Source organism: Myotis myotis, unplaced genomic scaffold (genome assembly GCF_014108235.1).
Source record: "Myotis myotis isolate mMyoMyo1 unplaced genomic scaffold, mMyoMyo1.p scaffold_m19_p_5, whole genome shotgun sequence".
NCBI lineage: Eukaryota > Metazoa > Chordata > Mammalia > Chiroptera > Vespertilionidae > Myotis > Myotis myotis.
In genome coordinates, this window is record NW_023416357.1 from 77144583 (window position 1) to 77161959 (window position 17377).

At 39.9% G+C, this 17377-nt stretch overlaps 1 protein-coding gene and 1 pseudogene across 3 annotated transcripts; one reads left to right on the top strand and one right to left on the bottom strand.

Annotated features, from left to right (window-relative positions):
* The first annotated feature begins 1508 nt into the window (after positions 1 to 1508).
* PHAX (phosphorylated adaptor for RNA export) lies at positions 1509 to 14950 on the top strand. Of its 3 annotated transcripts, XM_036309568.1 has the most exons (6): positions 1509 to 2117; positions 4559 to 5172; positions 7646 to 7766; positions 9510 to 9593; positions 10009 to 10058; positions 13926 to 14157. In XM_036309568.1, exons 1-6 carry the CDS (start codon positions 2022 to 2024, stop codon positions 14011 to 14013), a joined length of 1053 nt encoding a protein of 350 aa, XP_036165461.1. In that variant the 5' UTR covers positions 1509 to 2021; the 3' UTR covers positions 14014 to 14157. The 3 variants fall into 3 exon arrangements, with proteins under 3 accessions (XP_036165461.1, XP_036165459.1, XP_036165458.1); XM_036309566.1 differs by lacking the exon at positions 10009 to 10058 and having other exon boundaries at positions 1511 to 2111; positions 13926 to 14950; XM_036309565.1 differs by lacking the exon at positions 10009 to 10058 and having other exon boundaries at positions 1515 to 2117; positions 13926 to 14950.
* LOC118657151 lies at positions 7261 to 7358 on the bottom strand (annotated as a pseudogene).
* Positions 14951 to 17377: the final 2427 nt, after the last annotated feature.

The window sequence follows — 17377 nt, forward strand, 5'->3', positions numbered from 1 at the left end:
ACTCTTCCAAGTCAGGATTCCTGCACTCCCTCTGCAAGGCTGCACAGGTAGTGGACCCTTTGGGCCTGAAAGTTTGTATATTCTCAAATGTTTGATTTAAGGATCAGAAAGTTGCTTACTTTTTGTGGTTGTTTTTTGTTAATCTTCACTTGAGGATATTTTTTCCATGGATTTTTAGAGAGAGTGAAAGGGAGGGCAGAAAGGAGGGGGACCGTCTCTTCTTATAGAGGCCGATTTTGGCCAACATTTGGCAGTGAATGCATGTTTTATGCAAAAGAAGAATATATTAGTTGCTTTGAAGGAATTCTGGCATTGTATGTCCATTTTTGTAGAATTGTTACTGGACTTATACTTACTTACTAAATTCCAATCAGGTTTTGGTAAAATTAAATAAAACAAATTAAAAACAAACAAGCAAACTCAGCCCTAGCTGGTTTGGCTCAGTCACTAGAGCGCCAGCCTGCGGACTGAAAGGTCACGGGTTCCATGCCAGTCTAGGGCACATCCCCGGGTGTGGGCTCAATCCCAGGTAGGGGGTGTGCAGGAGGCAGGTGAGCAATCAGTGATTCTCTCTCATCATTGATATTTCTATCTCTCTCTCTCTCCCCCTTCCTCTCTGAAATAAAAAAAAAAAAATTTTAAAAAAGGAAAGATGTCAACATCATAAAAAAATTAAAAAACTCAGCTCTATTAAAAAAACTCCATAAAAATCATAGAATAGCTGTGTAATCTCTCTTCATTTCCCAAAATAAGAAATTGGACCAAGTGATTTCTAAAATTCCTTTGTCTTAAATTCACATTTCAAAAATCTACATTCATCTTTTTCATATAGTCTAGAAGTGTATCCTAAGGACATAATAAAACAAATTTGCAAAATATACGTGCTAGTTGCAAAATTGTCTATAGCCTAGATGTGCACTATCAGAGACTACATAATGGTGCCTCCATGCAATGGAATAGTAGGGCGTCATTAGAAGGGAACCAGATCTTTGTATTTTGCTGTAGAATGGTGTCCAGGATAAATTGCTACATTGTTTATTTTTTTAAAGCAAATTACACAATACTAAAAGGTACAAATAGTAAGATCCTCTTTGTATAAAAAATATTCAGTAACTATTTCTTGATCCTCTTTTCTATACAAGAAGTCACTGGGTGGCACACAGGGGAAACAACACTGAATAAAACAGACATTTCAGACAAAAAATAAAGAAATACACATCTGACTACTGATGTCACGAAGAAAAAAGGGGGTGAAGAGTGCTTTAGAGGTTCCTATTTTGGGGTGGTCGAAGAAGCCTCTCTCAGAAGATGGCATTCAATCAGAAACCTGAAAGAATGGTGTTTCAGGGTGTTGGGAGGGGTCTGTCTGGCAGCGGGAACAGCAACTGCAAAGGCCTAGAGCCTGGAAAGAACAAAGGGTGCCTGAGGAACGCGAGCAGCGCCACCGCGTCGGGGGAGCTGGGAGCTGGGAGCTGGGAGCTGGGAGCTGGGAGGAGGCGGTGAGGGGCAGAGGCGCGGGCCAGCCAGCGGCCCTGCTCGCCAAGCAGAGGACTCGGGTCTCATTGTGTGCAGGGAAGCCCCTGGGGGGTCCGAGGAGGCGGGGACCTCAGGCAATGGCTTCCCAGGAAGCTACATGTCGATTGCGCAGAAGCAAGAATGGGAGCCAGACGTCCTGCCGGGGCTTCAAGTGAGGGGTGAGGCCAAGGAGGAATCCCCGATGGCTGCTGCCCGCGCACAAACTTAGGCTGCACGGAAACCACGTCTGGAGGGAAAGGCGCCAAAGTGGCGGGGCAGCGGGGCACGCATTTTCCCGGAGCAGCGCCCGCGAGCAGTTTGCAGGGATCGCGCCCATCCGCCGGCCTCGGCCAGGCCTCCCGGCGAACCGCCCTTCCCCCCGCCCCTCCCCACCCCGGCGGCCGGGCGGGAGCAGCCCCTCGCGGGGGCGCCCGAGAGGCCGCCCGCCGGACCCGCCCGCCGCCGCCGGAAGTGCTCCCTCCACCGCCGCGCCGGGCCGCGGGAACATGGCGCTGGAAGCCGGCGACATGGAAGATGGGCAGCTTTCCGACTCGGATTCCGACATGACGATCGCGCCCTGCGAGAGGCCGCTGCAGGTGCCGGTGAGCGTGCAGGGCGGGCGGTGGTTCCGGGCCGGCGTCTCGCTGCGAGGAGGGAGCCGCGGGCGGCGGCCTCCGGAGGCCGTTTTTCCTCCGCTCTTCCTTCCCCAAACCTACCGAGTCCCCCACGTCAGCGCCGCCAGGACGTCCCGGCGGGACCCCGGCCCGAAAGCGCGTGGAGCTGGTCGCCCAGAGCAGACAGGGGATTGAGGATGGGCAATGGCGCTCATCACCTGCTCGGAGCCTGTCTTCCATAGCCCACCCCCCGGCTTTGTCATGCGGCACATGGCACTATTTTCGTGCTGGTCTCCGGGTTTTGTAAACGCGAGCTTGTCCTCCCCCCACACCCCGCTGAGCAACCAGCTCTGCGAGGGCTTTGGTGCCGGGGTGCCCGCTTGGAACCTTGGCGCCGGCACCGTGACCTGGGGCAGGTTATTAATGCACGTGTTGTTAATGCTGTTAATGCCTAATCAATGCGCGGGGCTGTGGACCGAGATCGGTAGCGGTGCGCACTGACGCCCTGGTGGTGAGGATTCAGCGGAGCTTACCACCTGAGAAATGTAATGTTAGCTCCATTATTTTTTTAAAAAAATATATTTGTATTGATTTCAGAGAGGAAGGAGGAGGGAGAGAGAGATAGAAACATCAATGATGAGAGAGAATCATTGATTGGCTGCCTCCTGCACGACCCCCACTGGGGATCGAGCGGGCCACCTGGGCATGTGCCCTTGACTGGAATCGAACCCGGGACCCTTCAGTCCACAGGGCGATGCTCTATCCACCGAGCCAAACCGGGTAGGGCTTTTAGCTCCATTATTATCTGAAGATGGGAGGGATTGCTCTGGCTGGTGTGTGGCTTGGGCTGCGGGCTCATCCCCGGTGGGGTTCGTGCAGGAGGCAGCCCGTGGAGGTTCCATTCTCACGTTTCTCTTTTATTTATAAATTAATAAATAAACACACACATATATCCCTCTTAAACTAAAAAAAATTAATAAAAATTTTAAAAAAGCTTTTTAAAAAAAGATAGGAAAATTGCCTAATTGGTTTAAGTCACCCCACCCCCATTTCAAGCACATAATAGTTAAACAAATACTTCTTTAGTGTTTAGTACAAAAAGCAAAGGTGATTCTTTTGCATTAAAATGACACCGAGGTATTTTGTTTTTCAGTGTCTTTCAGGTTGTTTTACAGATTGACGGATGACTTGGCAAATTTAACGCCATGGGCCCTGCATTTTTTTGTTGTTGTTAATCCTCACTGGAGGATATTTTTTTCCATTAATTTTTAGAGAGTGAAAGTGAGGAAGGTGGAGGTGGGGTGGGGAGAGAAAGAGAAACATCAATATGTGGGTTGCCTGTATGTGCCCCAACCAGGGCGAGATTTGAACCTGCAACCCAGATAGGTGCCCTTGAGGGAGATGGTACTGTGACCCTGCGGTGTGCAGGCCAACACTTGTAACTATTGAGCCACAGTGGCCAGGGCAGGGCTCTGCATTTTTTATTTCGATATATTTCATTGATTTCAGAGAGAGGAAGGAAGAGGGGAGAGAGAGAGAGAAATAGAAACATCAGTGATGCAAGAGAATCATTAATCGGCTGCCTCCTGGGCAACCCCTACTGGGGATTGAGCCTGCAACCTGGACGCGTGCCCTGATTGGGAATCCAACAGTAATTGCCTGGTTCATAGGTGAATGTTCAACCACTGAGCCGCACTGGGTGGGCTTAAAAGTAATATGTCCTGGACTCCTACCCATAGTTTACTATCTAATCTAAAAGGAGTATAGTCACAAAACTGTGGAAAGGAAGTTGAAGTGTTTAAATGAGTAAAAGGCATATTTGGGAAGCAAAAACCAAATTCTGGCCAAGCTGGTGTGGCTCAGTTGGTTGATCGAACTTCCATGCACAAGGAAGTCACTGGTTCAATTCCTGGACAGGGAACCTGCCTGGGTTTCAGGCTGGATCCCCAGTGGGGGGTGTGCAGAAGGCAGCCGGTGGATGTTTCTCATCAATGTTTCTGTCTCTCTCCCTCTCCCTCCTCTCTCTGAAATAAAAACAAACAAACAAAACATTAAAAAAAGAGTGAAAACAAATTCTGTTTTAACTACTAGTAACAATTAGTGTGTACATCATTTTCAAGCATTCTGACAAGAACTGAAAAGATTGCAAATCTTCTAAAGGTGAGAATGAAGGGCTTTGGTAATTTTTTAGAAGGAGGCCTTAGAACTAAGTTCTGCATTAGCTCTATAAAGAAGAACTTATGCCTTTAAAATTGGAAATTCCATACGGACCTTTAGAAAAGTAGGGACTGAATTGGTTTCTCATTTTTGAATATCCGTTCTGCTTCAAAATGGTCCAGCTGAATCCCTAAATAATTTTTTCTTTAAAGAGCACGTGGTGGGTGGAGTTGATGTGTTTTGTGGAATTGATTTATTTCCTTCTCTCCCAGAAAGCACTAGTTGGGGACAGTGCAGTGAGGCCCTTCCAGGGCACTGCAGCAGCCTATGCACCAGTGTCACATTATCGGACTGTTAAAGGTGTAGACTCAAGTGAAGAGAGTTTTTCTGATTCAGATGATGATACCTCTCTTTGGAAACGCAAGCGACAGAAGTGTTTCAACCCCCCTCCCAAACTAGAGCCTTTTGCATTCGGCCAGGGCAGCCAGAAGCCGCCTTTTGCTGGAGGGAAGAAGGTTAACAACATCTGGGGTGCTGTGCTGCAGGAGCAGAATCAAGATTCGGTGGCCAATGAACTTGGTATCTTGGAAATGGAAGGCACTATTGACAAAAGCAGACAATGCGAGGCCTACAATTATTTGCTTGCTAAGAAACTTAAGAGGGAGTCTCAAGAACAGACAACAGAATTAGACAAAGAGCTAGATGAATATATGCAAGATGGCAAGAAAACAGGCTCAAAGGAAGAGGAAAACGGGCAAGGTCATCTCAAACGGAAACGACCTGTCAAAGACCGACTAGGGGACAGACTGGAAATGAACTATAAAGGCCGGTATGAGATCACAGAGGAGGATTCTCAGGAGAGAGTGGCTGATGAAATTACTTTCAGGTGAGCATTTAACATTTTCATACAAATGAGCTCTTGACCAACTATCTTCCATTTATAGGAAATAAAATAGATTCCAAATACATTAGTGATACTGTTCCCTTTTAAGATTTTTTTTTAAATTTAAGGAACGAACTCTGGGCTATTTGGTTGTGTGAATATATTTGTATTTTATTAACTTTGGACAGATTGATAGAATAATTTTGCAAACTTTTATGAACTCATAAGCAACTCTTTCCATTTAGTGCTCAAGAGCTCTTTAGATAAAACAATTACCTTTTTAAATCATGTGGGAGGGAGTTTTGAGTGTTTTCAAGCATTCATGACTTGTTATATGAGTCAGGCATATTGTACATAGAGTAAAAATGTACCCATTTCAATGATGTGTTGATATTTTTGTAAATTTATCAGTTGTACAGCTCTCACCATAAACCACTTTCAAAACATTTCTATCACTCCAATAAGATCCCCCTCATATCCACACGCCCATTTAAATAAAGGTAACCCCTGTTCCCAGCTCCAGATAACTGCTAATCTACTTTCTGTAGTTATAAATTTGCATTTTATGGACATTTCATATTAATAGAATTATATAATGTGTGGGCTCTTGTGCCTGGCTTTTTACTTAGTGTAATGTTTTATTTATGACATACACACACACACACACACACATACACACACACATATCTGTATTGAATGGCTATTCCACCTTTTGGCTACTCTGAATAAGGTTATGAACTTTCACATTCAGGTCTTTGGACATGATTTTCATTTCTCTTGGATAAATTCCTCGGAGTAGAATTGCTTGATGTAAATTAACATTGCATGTATTTTTAACAAGTTCAAATTTTAACTTTTCATAAGTTCTAAATCACTAATGAACAGTGTCACAAATTTGAAAACAAATATGGTTCAAGAGTAATAGAGCTAGCAGGAAAACAAGCATTTACTTTCCGGGCAAGCCTGTCAATACTGGATTTTTAAACTACTGAGGAATTTGGAATTTGAGTGCTGGAAAGGAACTTAGATTTTGTAAACCAAAGTTTTCACTTTGTAGAATATGGAAACTGAAGCCCAGCAGTTGCGTGGCTTGCCCGAAGTCACACATTTTATGTGTCAGACCCGGAATTAAACGCTGGTCCCTTTTTCCTAGTCTAATGCTCTTTGCCTCCTATTGAGAAGAAACAGGAAGCCAGGCCTAGTCAGGGAACTGGTAGACTTCTGCAGTATTAATCCTCCTTCATCTCTAGAGTGTGGGCTCTGACATTACAAGTGTTACTTAGGCTCCTGGTGTTGTTTTCTTGTTTGTTTGTTTTAAATGTATTTTTATTGATTTCAGAGAGGGAGAGAGAGATAGAAACATCAATGATGAGAATCATTGATCGGCTGCCTCCTGCACGCCCTCTACTGGGGATTGAGTCCGTAACCTGGGCATATGCCCTTGACCAGAGTCGAACCCGGGACCCTTCAGTCCACAGTCCGACGCTCTATCCACTGAGCCATACCAGCTAGGGCATTCCTGGTGTTTTTAATTCTGAGTGGTAAAGTGAAAGTAATATTACCTCTTTCTTAAGGTTGTTGAGAGAATTAACTGAGATAATGCATATAAAGTTCTTAGGATTGGGCTTATCCTATAAGTCATCATTGAATATTAGTCGTACCTTTTGTTCTGAAGTGGGGAGTTTGTGAGGGGAAAATCCTATCCAGATATCTCTAAATAATTGAAAGCTTGCCCTAACCGGTTTTGCTCAGTGGGTAGAGCGTTGGCCTGAGGACTCAAGGGTCCCAGGTTCGATTCTGGTCAAGGGCATGTACCTGGCTTGTGGGCACATACCCAGTAGGGAGTGTGCAGGAGGCAGCTGATTGATGTTTCTAACTCTATCCGTCTCCATTCCTCTCTGTAAAAAATCAATAAAATATGCTAAAAACAAAACAATAATTGAAAGCTAGTGTATGTTATTTGTTTTGACAGGAGTGGACTGGTTTTATCTTTTGCTTTTAGGCTTGCATTCCCCTCAGTGTATGTGCACATTTACTTTTAAAATAAATTTGGGAGAGAGGAAGAGAGAGAGAGCGAAACATCAATGTGAAAAAAATAGGGAGCGCTTCACGAATTTGTGTGTCATCCTTGCGCAGAAGCCATGCTAATCTCTGTCTTCCCAATTTTAGTATATGTGCTGCTTAAGCAAGCCCTGTGCACATTTACTTTGAAATCCACCATAATCCAATAAAGCAAAGTGAAGAGGCCAGTTATGAGACTTAAGATGAAATCTTGAGGTTACTACTCCTTGGGTGACCCATGATAGGAATGTCTCCATGTCATCGATTTCAAAGTTAAATATTGAAGATTTTGAAAAACAAATGTTATTAGAATGCACTTAAATTCTAGTTGAGGACTGAACGAAACTAAGGTAGATTTCTTTAACTTTATACAACAAATAAAGAGGTTAATATTACTTTATTTGTTCCTTCTCAGGTTGCAGGAACCAAAGAAAGATCTGATAGCCCGAGTAGTGAGTATTATTGGGAACAAAAAGGCAATTGAACTTCTGATGGAAACTGCTGAAGTAGAACAGAATGGTGGCCTTTTTATAATGGTAAGACTAAGAGCTTCATTGTTTTCATTTTTAATTGTGCTTAATATGACTTTTTTACAAAATAAAATTGTCTGATTGTTGGATCATAAGTTATTGGTTTGAGGTTTAAAAAAACTTTGTTAACAATGAAAACTGAATAAAAAAGTAAGTATTGTCAGTTTTAATACTTAGAAAAAACATACGTAAATTGTAGCCTGTTAGTGTGCAGACAACATACAAACCCGGAAGCTCAAATTTTAAGAATATGGATTTTGGAATTAAGGGGTTCATTGTTTTGAGTTCGGGTCTGCAGCTTACTAGGTATGATATTTGGCTAAGTTGTTTGACTTCTCAGAGCCTCAGTGTCCTCAGCTGTGAAGTGGCGATGAATGTGAGGATTAAATGAGATGATACACATGAGGCGCTTATCACCATGCCCAGTACTTAGCAGTGGATGAACAGAAGTGTTATTTTTGGTTTAATTCATGCATTCTTCAAAATTGGTTCTTGGGGACAAAAGGAAAAAAACCTTGTTATGTAAAAAGCACATCGTATACCTGTGAGTATTAAAATTTCATGGGTGGTGGGGGTGAATAGGAAAGTGTCTAAAGGCTCCTTGCAGTGGGGGAAACAATAATGGAAAAAACAGCTGAGAAACACTTTACTGTTTCAGAATGGCAGCAAGAGCACTCCTGGCTGGGGCCAGATCCCAGGCAGCACCAGTTTATCCCATAGAATGATTTTGCAGATCTCACTTCACTCAGCTTTCACCTCCGGGTGAGAATGACGTTTGAATGGCTTCCTTCTTATTTACTCCTCGGAAATCTGAATAATAACATCACAAGAGAGTAAATCAATATTATGCTGTGGAAACCAATTAGAATTGATAGCACTGGCTGAGGAAACAGACTGTGAACATAGATTACTGAAGTAAAAACTAAAACAAATTATAATAGTCTGTACTGGCCCTTCTTTTGTGTCATTGTTAAAGTACTTTGATTTTCATTTAGTTGAGCACCAAGCTATAGGTTCATCAATAATTCTGTAGTAATGTAATAAAACTTTATATTCCAGCAAGCTAATGCAAATCTTGGGAAGATAGAAGTCCAAATTCACTTTCTTTTGATGCATTCTTTCCTTTTTATCACGGTGTGCCAGGCACTGTTTTAGACACAGGAAACTTATATTATAGTGGGGAGTGGAGGAAGACAGTCTATGAAGAGTAAATAGAATATCTTTAAGTATATTTGACGGTGATAAGTGCTCTGAGAAGAGAAAATGATCAAAGGTAGGTACAGAGAGGCAAGGAGGGTATTGCAGTTAAACTGGAGTGGTCAGGGTAGACCTCAGTATCGCCTTAGGCCAGCGGTTCTCAACCTGTGGGTCGCGACCCCTTTGGGGGTCAAACGACCCTTTCACGGGGGTCACCTAAGACCATCGGAAAACACATATATAATTACATACTGTTTTTGTGATTAATCACTATGCTTTAATTATGTTCAATTTGTAACAATGAAAATACATCCTGCAGATCAGATATTTACATTACGATTCATAACAGTAGCAAAATTACAGTTATGAAGTAGCAACGAAAATAACTTTATGTTTGGGGGTCACCACAACATGAGGAACTGTATTAAAGGGTCGCGGCATTAGGAAGGTTGAGAACCACTGCCTTAGGCACATCTCTGTTTACAAGATACTTTCGCCACTCATGAGAAGAGTCTATCTATAAAGTATATTTTTTTCTGTTTCTTTTTGTAGAACGGTAGTCGAAGAAGAACACCAGGTGGAGTTTTCCTGAATCTCCTGAAAAACACTCCTAGTATCAGTGAGGAACAAATTAAGGTAAAAATGATGATGTTCTTGACTTTTCAGATCCATAATAACTTGACTTCTATTCAGCCTCTAACTTAATTTTTTAAAAGATATATATATATATATATATATTTGATATCAGAGAGGAAGAGAAAGTTAGAAACATCAATGATGAGAGAGAATCACTGATTGGCTGCCTCCTGCACGCCCCCAATGGGATCAAGCACACAACCTGGGGCAGGTGCCCTGACCGGGAATCGAACAGTGATCTCCTGATTCATAGGTCGACACTCAACCACTGAGCCATGCCGGCTGGGTTCCTAACTTCATTTTCTACTAATCTTCATCACTTGCTTTGTCTTAAATTGACTAATTTTGTCCTAGTCTCATTTCAAGTGAAACCTGTGCCTTTTGTAAAGCTCCGCCTCTTTTTCTTCCCTTTCAGAGCCAACACCAAGATTTCTTTTATGGCATCTTTTCCTGGTTTCTTAGCACGTAATTATTTCCTACCCTCCTACAACTATTATTATTGAAGAATTTTAAACATGCAGAATAAATGAAAGAATAGGATGAATACCCATCTATCCTCCACCTAGAGTCACGGGTTGTTGATAGTCTAACAGTCTTACTTTACAATTTTTTGGTACCATTTGGAAATAAAATCATGACACTCATCCCTAATTACTTCAACAAGCCTCTCTCAATAATAAAGACAATATCCTACATAGGCATACCTAAGAAAAATAAAACAATTTCTTAGTTTCATCCAACTTCTAGATTACTCCTATATCCTGAATTATCCCAAGAATCTATTTTCAACTCTTTTCTCTCTCCAAAACAGGATCATGTCCAGATTTCCACATTCCATTTTTTTACATCTTTTGCTCTTTTTAGTCCCATATTTACCTCCATGATTTAGACCTTTTGAAGAGTCTTAAAGAATGTACATTCTGGTGATTGTCTCCTCATGGGTTTGTTTTGTTCATCCCTCTCTCCAACATTTCTTATAAACTAGAAGCTAGGCACTTCAGTATTCTTAATCATTTTTGTGTTACTAGAATGTCTTCTATGGGAATTTACAATGTGGGTGTTTCGTAGCTCAAAATTTGATATCTTTTGTTAATTAAGGAACATGATTTTCATTTAGCAGATATATTTGAATCTAACTTCTTACATTGGAAAAATGTGTGCACATGCAACACAGCTGCGCTGTATATGTATATATATATATATATATATGTATATATATATATGTATATATATACACATTTTATTGATTTCAGAGAGGAAGGGAGAGGGAGAGAGAGAGATAGATAGAAACATCAATGATGAGAGAATCATTGATCGGCTTCCTCCAGCACGTCACACCGTGGGGAACAAGCCCACAATCTGGGCACATTCCCTGATTGGGAATGAACAGTGACCTCCTGGTTCATAGGTCGACGCTCAACCACTGAGCCATGCCAGCCGAGCCAGGCCTGCTATATTTGGGAAGTGTTGTTGTCTCTTTATTACTACAGTGGGTAATAAAATAGGAATATGTTGTAGCCATACTAATTATAATGTCAACGATGAATAAATAGCTATTTTTCTTGAGCTGATGTGAGCATATTTTGCATGTTCCATGTTGTTTTTTTTCTTTAGGTTTTCTGCCTGTTCACTTCCGAGTCACTTTTTAAAGATCTGTTATTGAAATTACTGTTGTTGCACATTTGAAATCTCTAGTCAGTAACTGCTTTCTTCCTTATTGGAACAGTTATTTTGATAACATAAATTTGTAACAATGTAAATTTCCTTAGGAGTGGTAGAACAGTTTAAACCTTAATGTTCTCCCTACTCCCTCAATATAATCTCTGACAAATAATGTGTAGTTAGAAGGAAATTCTTGGGTATTCATTAGATAACAAAATGTTAATCTTTTCAGAGAAATAGCATGATGTGATGAATAGAATTCTCTAAGATTCAAAATCTAGGTTTTAATCTTAAATATGCCATTTAATGGTTATATGATTGAACAATTCTCCCTTTGCCTCCATTTTGTCATCTGTAAAGTGGGGACTTTAATATGTGCTCTGCTTATTTAATAAGGCTATGAAAGGATTAAATAAAATATCTAGAAAAGATTTCTGTACCTAAAACTTGGGGCAAACTTTCCAGAAACAAGAAAGAAGAAAATAGCATGTATTCATCCTTAGCTTGGTATTGGGCCAAATATTTATATCGCTTTATCTTTATCACAGGCTATCAAAGTGGGTGTTATCCTGTTATGCAAATGAAAAGTAATAAAAATGATATGCCTGGGATCACACAGACACTGACTGGCTTTAAACCTATGTTTTTTTTAAATCTATGTTTTCTCCAAATCACATGTCTTTGAAATAATTCTTTTAACTCATTGTAGAGAAGGGGATTTTAATGTTAGTTTTTAATGTTAAACTACCGGAAACATTGCATTATAATAACAAACAATAGAAATATTTAGAATATCCAATAACAGAGGATTGTCGACTTCTTTTTTATTTTATTTTTTGATTTCAGAGAGGAAGGGAGAAGGAGTGATAGAAACATCAATGATGAGAGAGAATGATTGATTGGCTGCCTCCTGCACGCCCCCCATTGGGGATCAAACCTGCAACCCGGGCATGTGCCTGGACTGGGAATCGAACCATGATCTCCTGGTTCGTAGGTTGACACTCAACTATTGAGCCACCTTGGCCAGGCTATGGGAACATTCTTAAAAGGATTTTGCTAGCCCTAGCTGGTTTGGCTTAGTGGATAGAGCGTTGGCCTTCGGACTGAAGGGTCCCGGGTTCGATTCTGGTCAAGGGCACATGCCTGGGTTGCGGGCTCGATCCCCAGTAGGGGCCGTGCAGGAGGCAGCTGATCAATGATTCTCTCTCATCATTGGTGTTTCTATCTCTCTCTCCCTCCTTCTTCCTCTCTGAAATCAATAAAAATATATATTTAAAATAAAAGGATTATGCTATAGCCTCTATTTTTGTGAAGCAATTTTAAGGAAATGAAAAAAGTACAATAATACTAAATTTTTTAAAGAGGCAAAATACAAATTTAGAAAGAAAAAGAGGCATGGGACAATAGATGGGTGTGTAAAACATCAAAATGTTACCAATGATTTGATCTATTGTAAGGGATTATAAATGTTTTGGCTTTTAAGATTTTTCTGTGTTTTTTCAAATTTTCTCTATGTGCACAGATTGAGTACCTTTGTTATTAGAGGAAAAAACCTGAAAGCAAATAGAATTTTATTGCAGGTAATTTCATATGCCATCCAGATGATGATGTTATAACTATTCTTTTAATCGCTATATTGCTGACAATCATAGTCTGCAAAACTTGGAAGCAGAACTAAACCGAGTGGGCTTGCTTTCCTTGTTTCCATTTGATTTTGTTTTGTATGTGACCTTGTACTTTTTTTTTAAACTTCTTTGAGAATTGGTGTTTGGTTTTTTTTCTTAACATATATTTTTTAAAATTATTTCAGAGAGGAAGGGAGAGAGAGGATAGAAACATCAATGATGAGAATCATTCTGCATGCCCCCCACTGGGAATCAAGCCAGCAACCCGGGCATGTGCCCTGACCAGGAATTGAAACGGTGATCTCCTGGTTCATAGGTCAATGCTCAACCATCGAGCCATACCAGCTGGGCTGTACTTTTAATTTTTGGTTTAGAAAATACAAAGTCAGGTGTACTGCTAAACATTCTACAATACGTACAATAGACTGCCACAACAAAGAATTATCCAGCTCAAAATTTCAGTAGTGTCAAGGTTGAGAAACTCTACCTGGAATGTGTTACAGTGCTGTGTTATTTTTGTGCTTTGTGATAAAAGTTTTTGACAAAGATTTACATTGTCACATGTGAATTACAGTCATGTTTTTTTAACAATGGAATTGTTCTTGCATTGTGTAGGTTACATTATCATACTTAGTGACACAATTCAGGAATGGCTCCGTTTCTTAGCATATGATTATGATGGTATTTCAAAGTAAATCTTTACTCCAAAGACTTCTGTTTTGTCATGTTGGATTATATTTCATTTAAATGTTAAACAACATGGTTTTCCTATAGTATGTTGCCATTTAGAAACCTTAAACTTTAGAGATGATGTGTTATGGTATAATACGCATGGGCCCTAGACCGAACACTAGGTTGAGTTTGAATCAGCTTCATCCTCTTCTTGCAGTCGGGACTTAATTTATCTTGGACTGTGTACAATTATGAGTCTAATAATAATAGCTCGTTTTTTTGTGAGAAATGGAGATAATGTAAAGGGTCTGCCTTGTAATAGCCTTTTAATACATGGTAGTTCTTATTTACTAAAGTTGTGCCTTTGTTATAGGACATTTTCTACATTGAAAATCAAAAGGAATATGAAAATAAAAAAGCTGCTAGGAAGAGGAGAACACAACTGCTGGGGAAGAAGATGAAGCAAGCTATTAAAAGTCTGAATTTTCAAGAAGATGATGATACATCACGAGAAACTTTTGCAAGTGACACGAATGAGGCCTTGGCCTCTCTCGATGAGTCACAGGAGGGACATGGAGAAACTAAGTTGGATGTAGAGGAAGATATTGAGGTTGATCATTCTCATGATTTAGACATTTTTTAGTACATTTGAGGAATAAACCCTCCTAAAATAATATTGTAATAAACCATTTCTACTGAATTGCTTTGTTTTACTTTGCACTGATTAACATGAATATCTGGAGAAAAAGATCTGTTTTTTTTGTTTTAAATGAAATTGAATATGGGCGGAGATGAATGAGATTGGTAGAAACTTTTGCATTTTCTCGTGTCTGACAACACACTTAAAGTATATAGCTGAGAATTTAATTTCTCGATCTGTTGCATGTGCTATGACTAGTTGATAATCAGTTTTGTCCAGGTCATTATAACATGCCATTCAAAAGTTTGTTTTCTTTTTCCTATTTATCTTTGCAGTGAATTATGACTGGTTTCAATACATTCCACTAAAAGATCCTACTAAGACATAAATTGTTAAACTATTTATTACAAATGCATCCAAATTTAGTATGTCTGTGTTTGAAGAACTCTTAGGCTATTTTAAGGATAGTGATTAAAATTCAATTATGTTTATTCTGATGGGCCTTCCCACTTGTTTGTCCAGAAGTAAATAAATAGCAGAAGCTTTTCAAAGATGTATTGATTCATAACTTAACTTTGGTTTGTTTGTCTTTTTTATTTTATTTTGTTTTTGACTTATTAACTTGGTCATACACTAAATACTGAATGTGATCCATACCTGTGTAATTATTTACTATGGATATTTAAAATGTTTTCAGTGGTGGCCTGCCTGTTTTACCTTATGTTAAGGAAGTATTAAAAATATCACATCTGCATGGCTTTTCCAAGTATTCATTTTTATGAAAAGAATAAACCTTCCAAAGGTAGGTTATTTAAGATGTTCCAAGAATTGATAGTTTATAAAATAGATTAAGCACAAATATCTAGGAAGTGATTACAAACTATTCTTTTTAGGCAATGTACTTAAACTTAGTCATTCCTGAAATAATGGTCATTGAAGTTGGATTTAAGAATCTAAGTGGGAAAAGAAAAGGAAAATGTTATTGGTTGCTTTTTATTCATAAAGAATGCAAAAATAAAATTAGTATTGGCAGTCCTTAATGAGATTCAAGTGACTATTCTTTTAAATATGTTTTTATAGTTGATAGTATTACAGATATCTCTTATTTTTCCTTCCTCCCAGCCCCTGTGACTTTATCTTAATCTCAAATATTCTTTCATAAAATTATTATAACCAAGGAAAGGAAAATACTTTAAATCGGTAACTGGATGTTGGCTCTGAGATTATTTCTTAGAGGTTATTTTAAAGGTACAGTACAGTTGGAAAGATAATTGACACTCAAATCTAAATCCCACATAGTCATATAAAGCTGATTTTTCTAGTGAAAGTTACGGTTTTTGAAGGGCATTAATGCCTGAAAGGTTACTTTATCTTCATTAAATGGATTGTTCACCGTCCTCGTTAATTTTCTTTAATAGTTTCTTTAATATTTGGAAACCACACAAATTTCTTGCTTGTATCACACCCTAATATATAGAAACCAATACTTTAATTTTTAAGGTTCCTAAAGTTTTGCCTATTATTCCCCTTAACCTTTCTGTGTATCCAGATCTAGGGATACTTGTCTAAACTTGCCAGATATGTATTCAGTTAACAATAAACCAGCCGGTATTTTGCACTAACATTTTTCCTACCAGCTGCCCAGTAGGGTTGACAATAATAACCCTCCCCTACTCTGTTCTAGTCATTTAGATGCTCATCCTCACTTGTAATCTTTCCTCATTAAAATGAGTTTTTGTAATCTAAAATACAGTGTAACTCAAATATTCGGGGATAAGATGGGTTGGATTGGTTTGGGTTTAAGCAAATTTGATTTACACTCTATGTCTAATTAATGGTTTAATGTAAATGGGACACAACCATGTGCAATATATAAAGAGGAAAACCAGCTAACGACAATATTATGAAGTGATTGTGAATAATAATTGTTTAGTCCAGTACATGTTCTAGTATGTCAGATTTGTAGTGTCTGCAAACAGTCACATTTTTAAATTGCTCATGATAAGAATGATATTTTACTCAAGAAGGGGCATAAATCCCACCTCCTGGGCTGGGCTCCATCACCCTATTTGGTCATTGGAGGGCAGGAGGTCAGGTGCGCAGAAGGGCAGCTCTGGTTAATGCCATCGCCACCTTGGTTGGGTACCTATGAGATCCTGGCATCCTGCCCCCAGAACAGTGGGACTTGGAGCCGAGGTGGCTGGGTTGTGATTATTGTGTGTGGGGGTGTGTGTGTGCTGCTGTTGCTAGGTGATCTAGGACAGGGAAACCTGTACGATTTTCAAGTAGAAAGACTTGGCACTTCCTGAAAACTTCACTTCTAAACCAACAGGAAATAACCAAATGTGCCTTTCAGCCCTACACAGAATCAACAGCACTGTGAAACCATCTACAACTCCAGCTTCCCCAGTAACAATCACCACCTTGAAACCCATAGCAACATCTAAAATGGCATCACCAGGCTCACAAATACGACTACCACCACTTTAAAGTCTATACCCAAAGTAACAAGTGTTTCACAAAACACATTCCAGATGTCAACATCCATAAGGACCACAACTCACAATAGTTTGGTGACATCTGTTTCTTCATCAGTAGCAATCATAGCAACTATAAATTCTAAAGAAAATAAAGGATCAAAATTTGATAGTGGTAGCTCTGTGGGTGGTAATGCATTAACACTGGGAATTTTTCTGTTCTTTACATTGGATGTAAAATGTATTCAAGAAGAGGATTCAGTATAGAACCAGTGGAAAGAGGAAAGACTTAGCCCTGGCTCAGTTTGTTGGAGCATCGTTCTGATGTGACAGGGTGGTAGCTTTGGTCTGGGTACTTGCAGAAATCAACCAATGAGTGCATGGATGAGTGAACAGAAAATTGATTTCTCTCTCTGACCCCTCCTCCCCCGTCTCTCAAGAAAAAAGAAAGATAAGAAGTATTGAGGTAAACCTATTAGTTTAAAGAAATGTTCTCTTTTAAAATAATGTAAGCCAGGCCCCAGCCCAAGCATGTCAAACTCAAAGGCTAACATGGGCCAAATAAATAAGGCATGTGGTCTGTGGGCTGCAAGTTTGACATGCTTGCAGCTGATTTGGCTCGGTGGATAGAGTGTTGGCCTGTGGACTGAGGGTCGTGGGTTCAATTCCTGTTAAGGGCACATGCCCAGGTTGCGGGCTTGATCCACA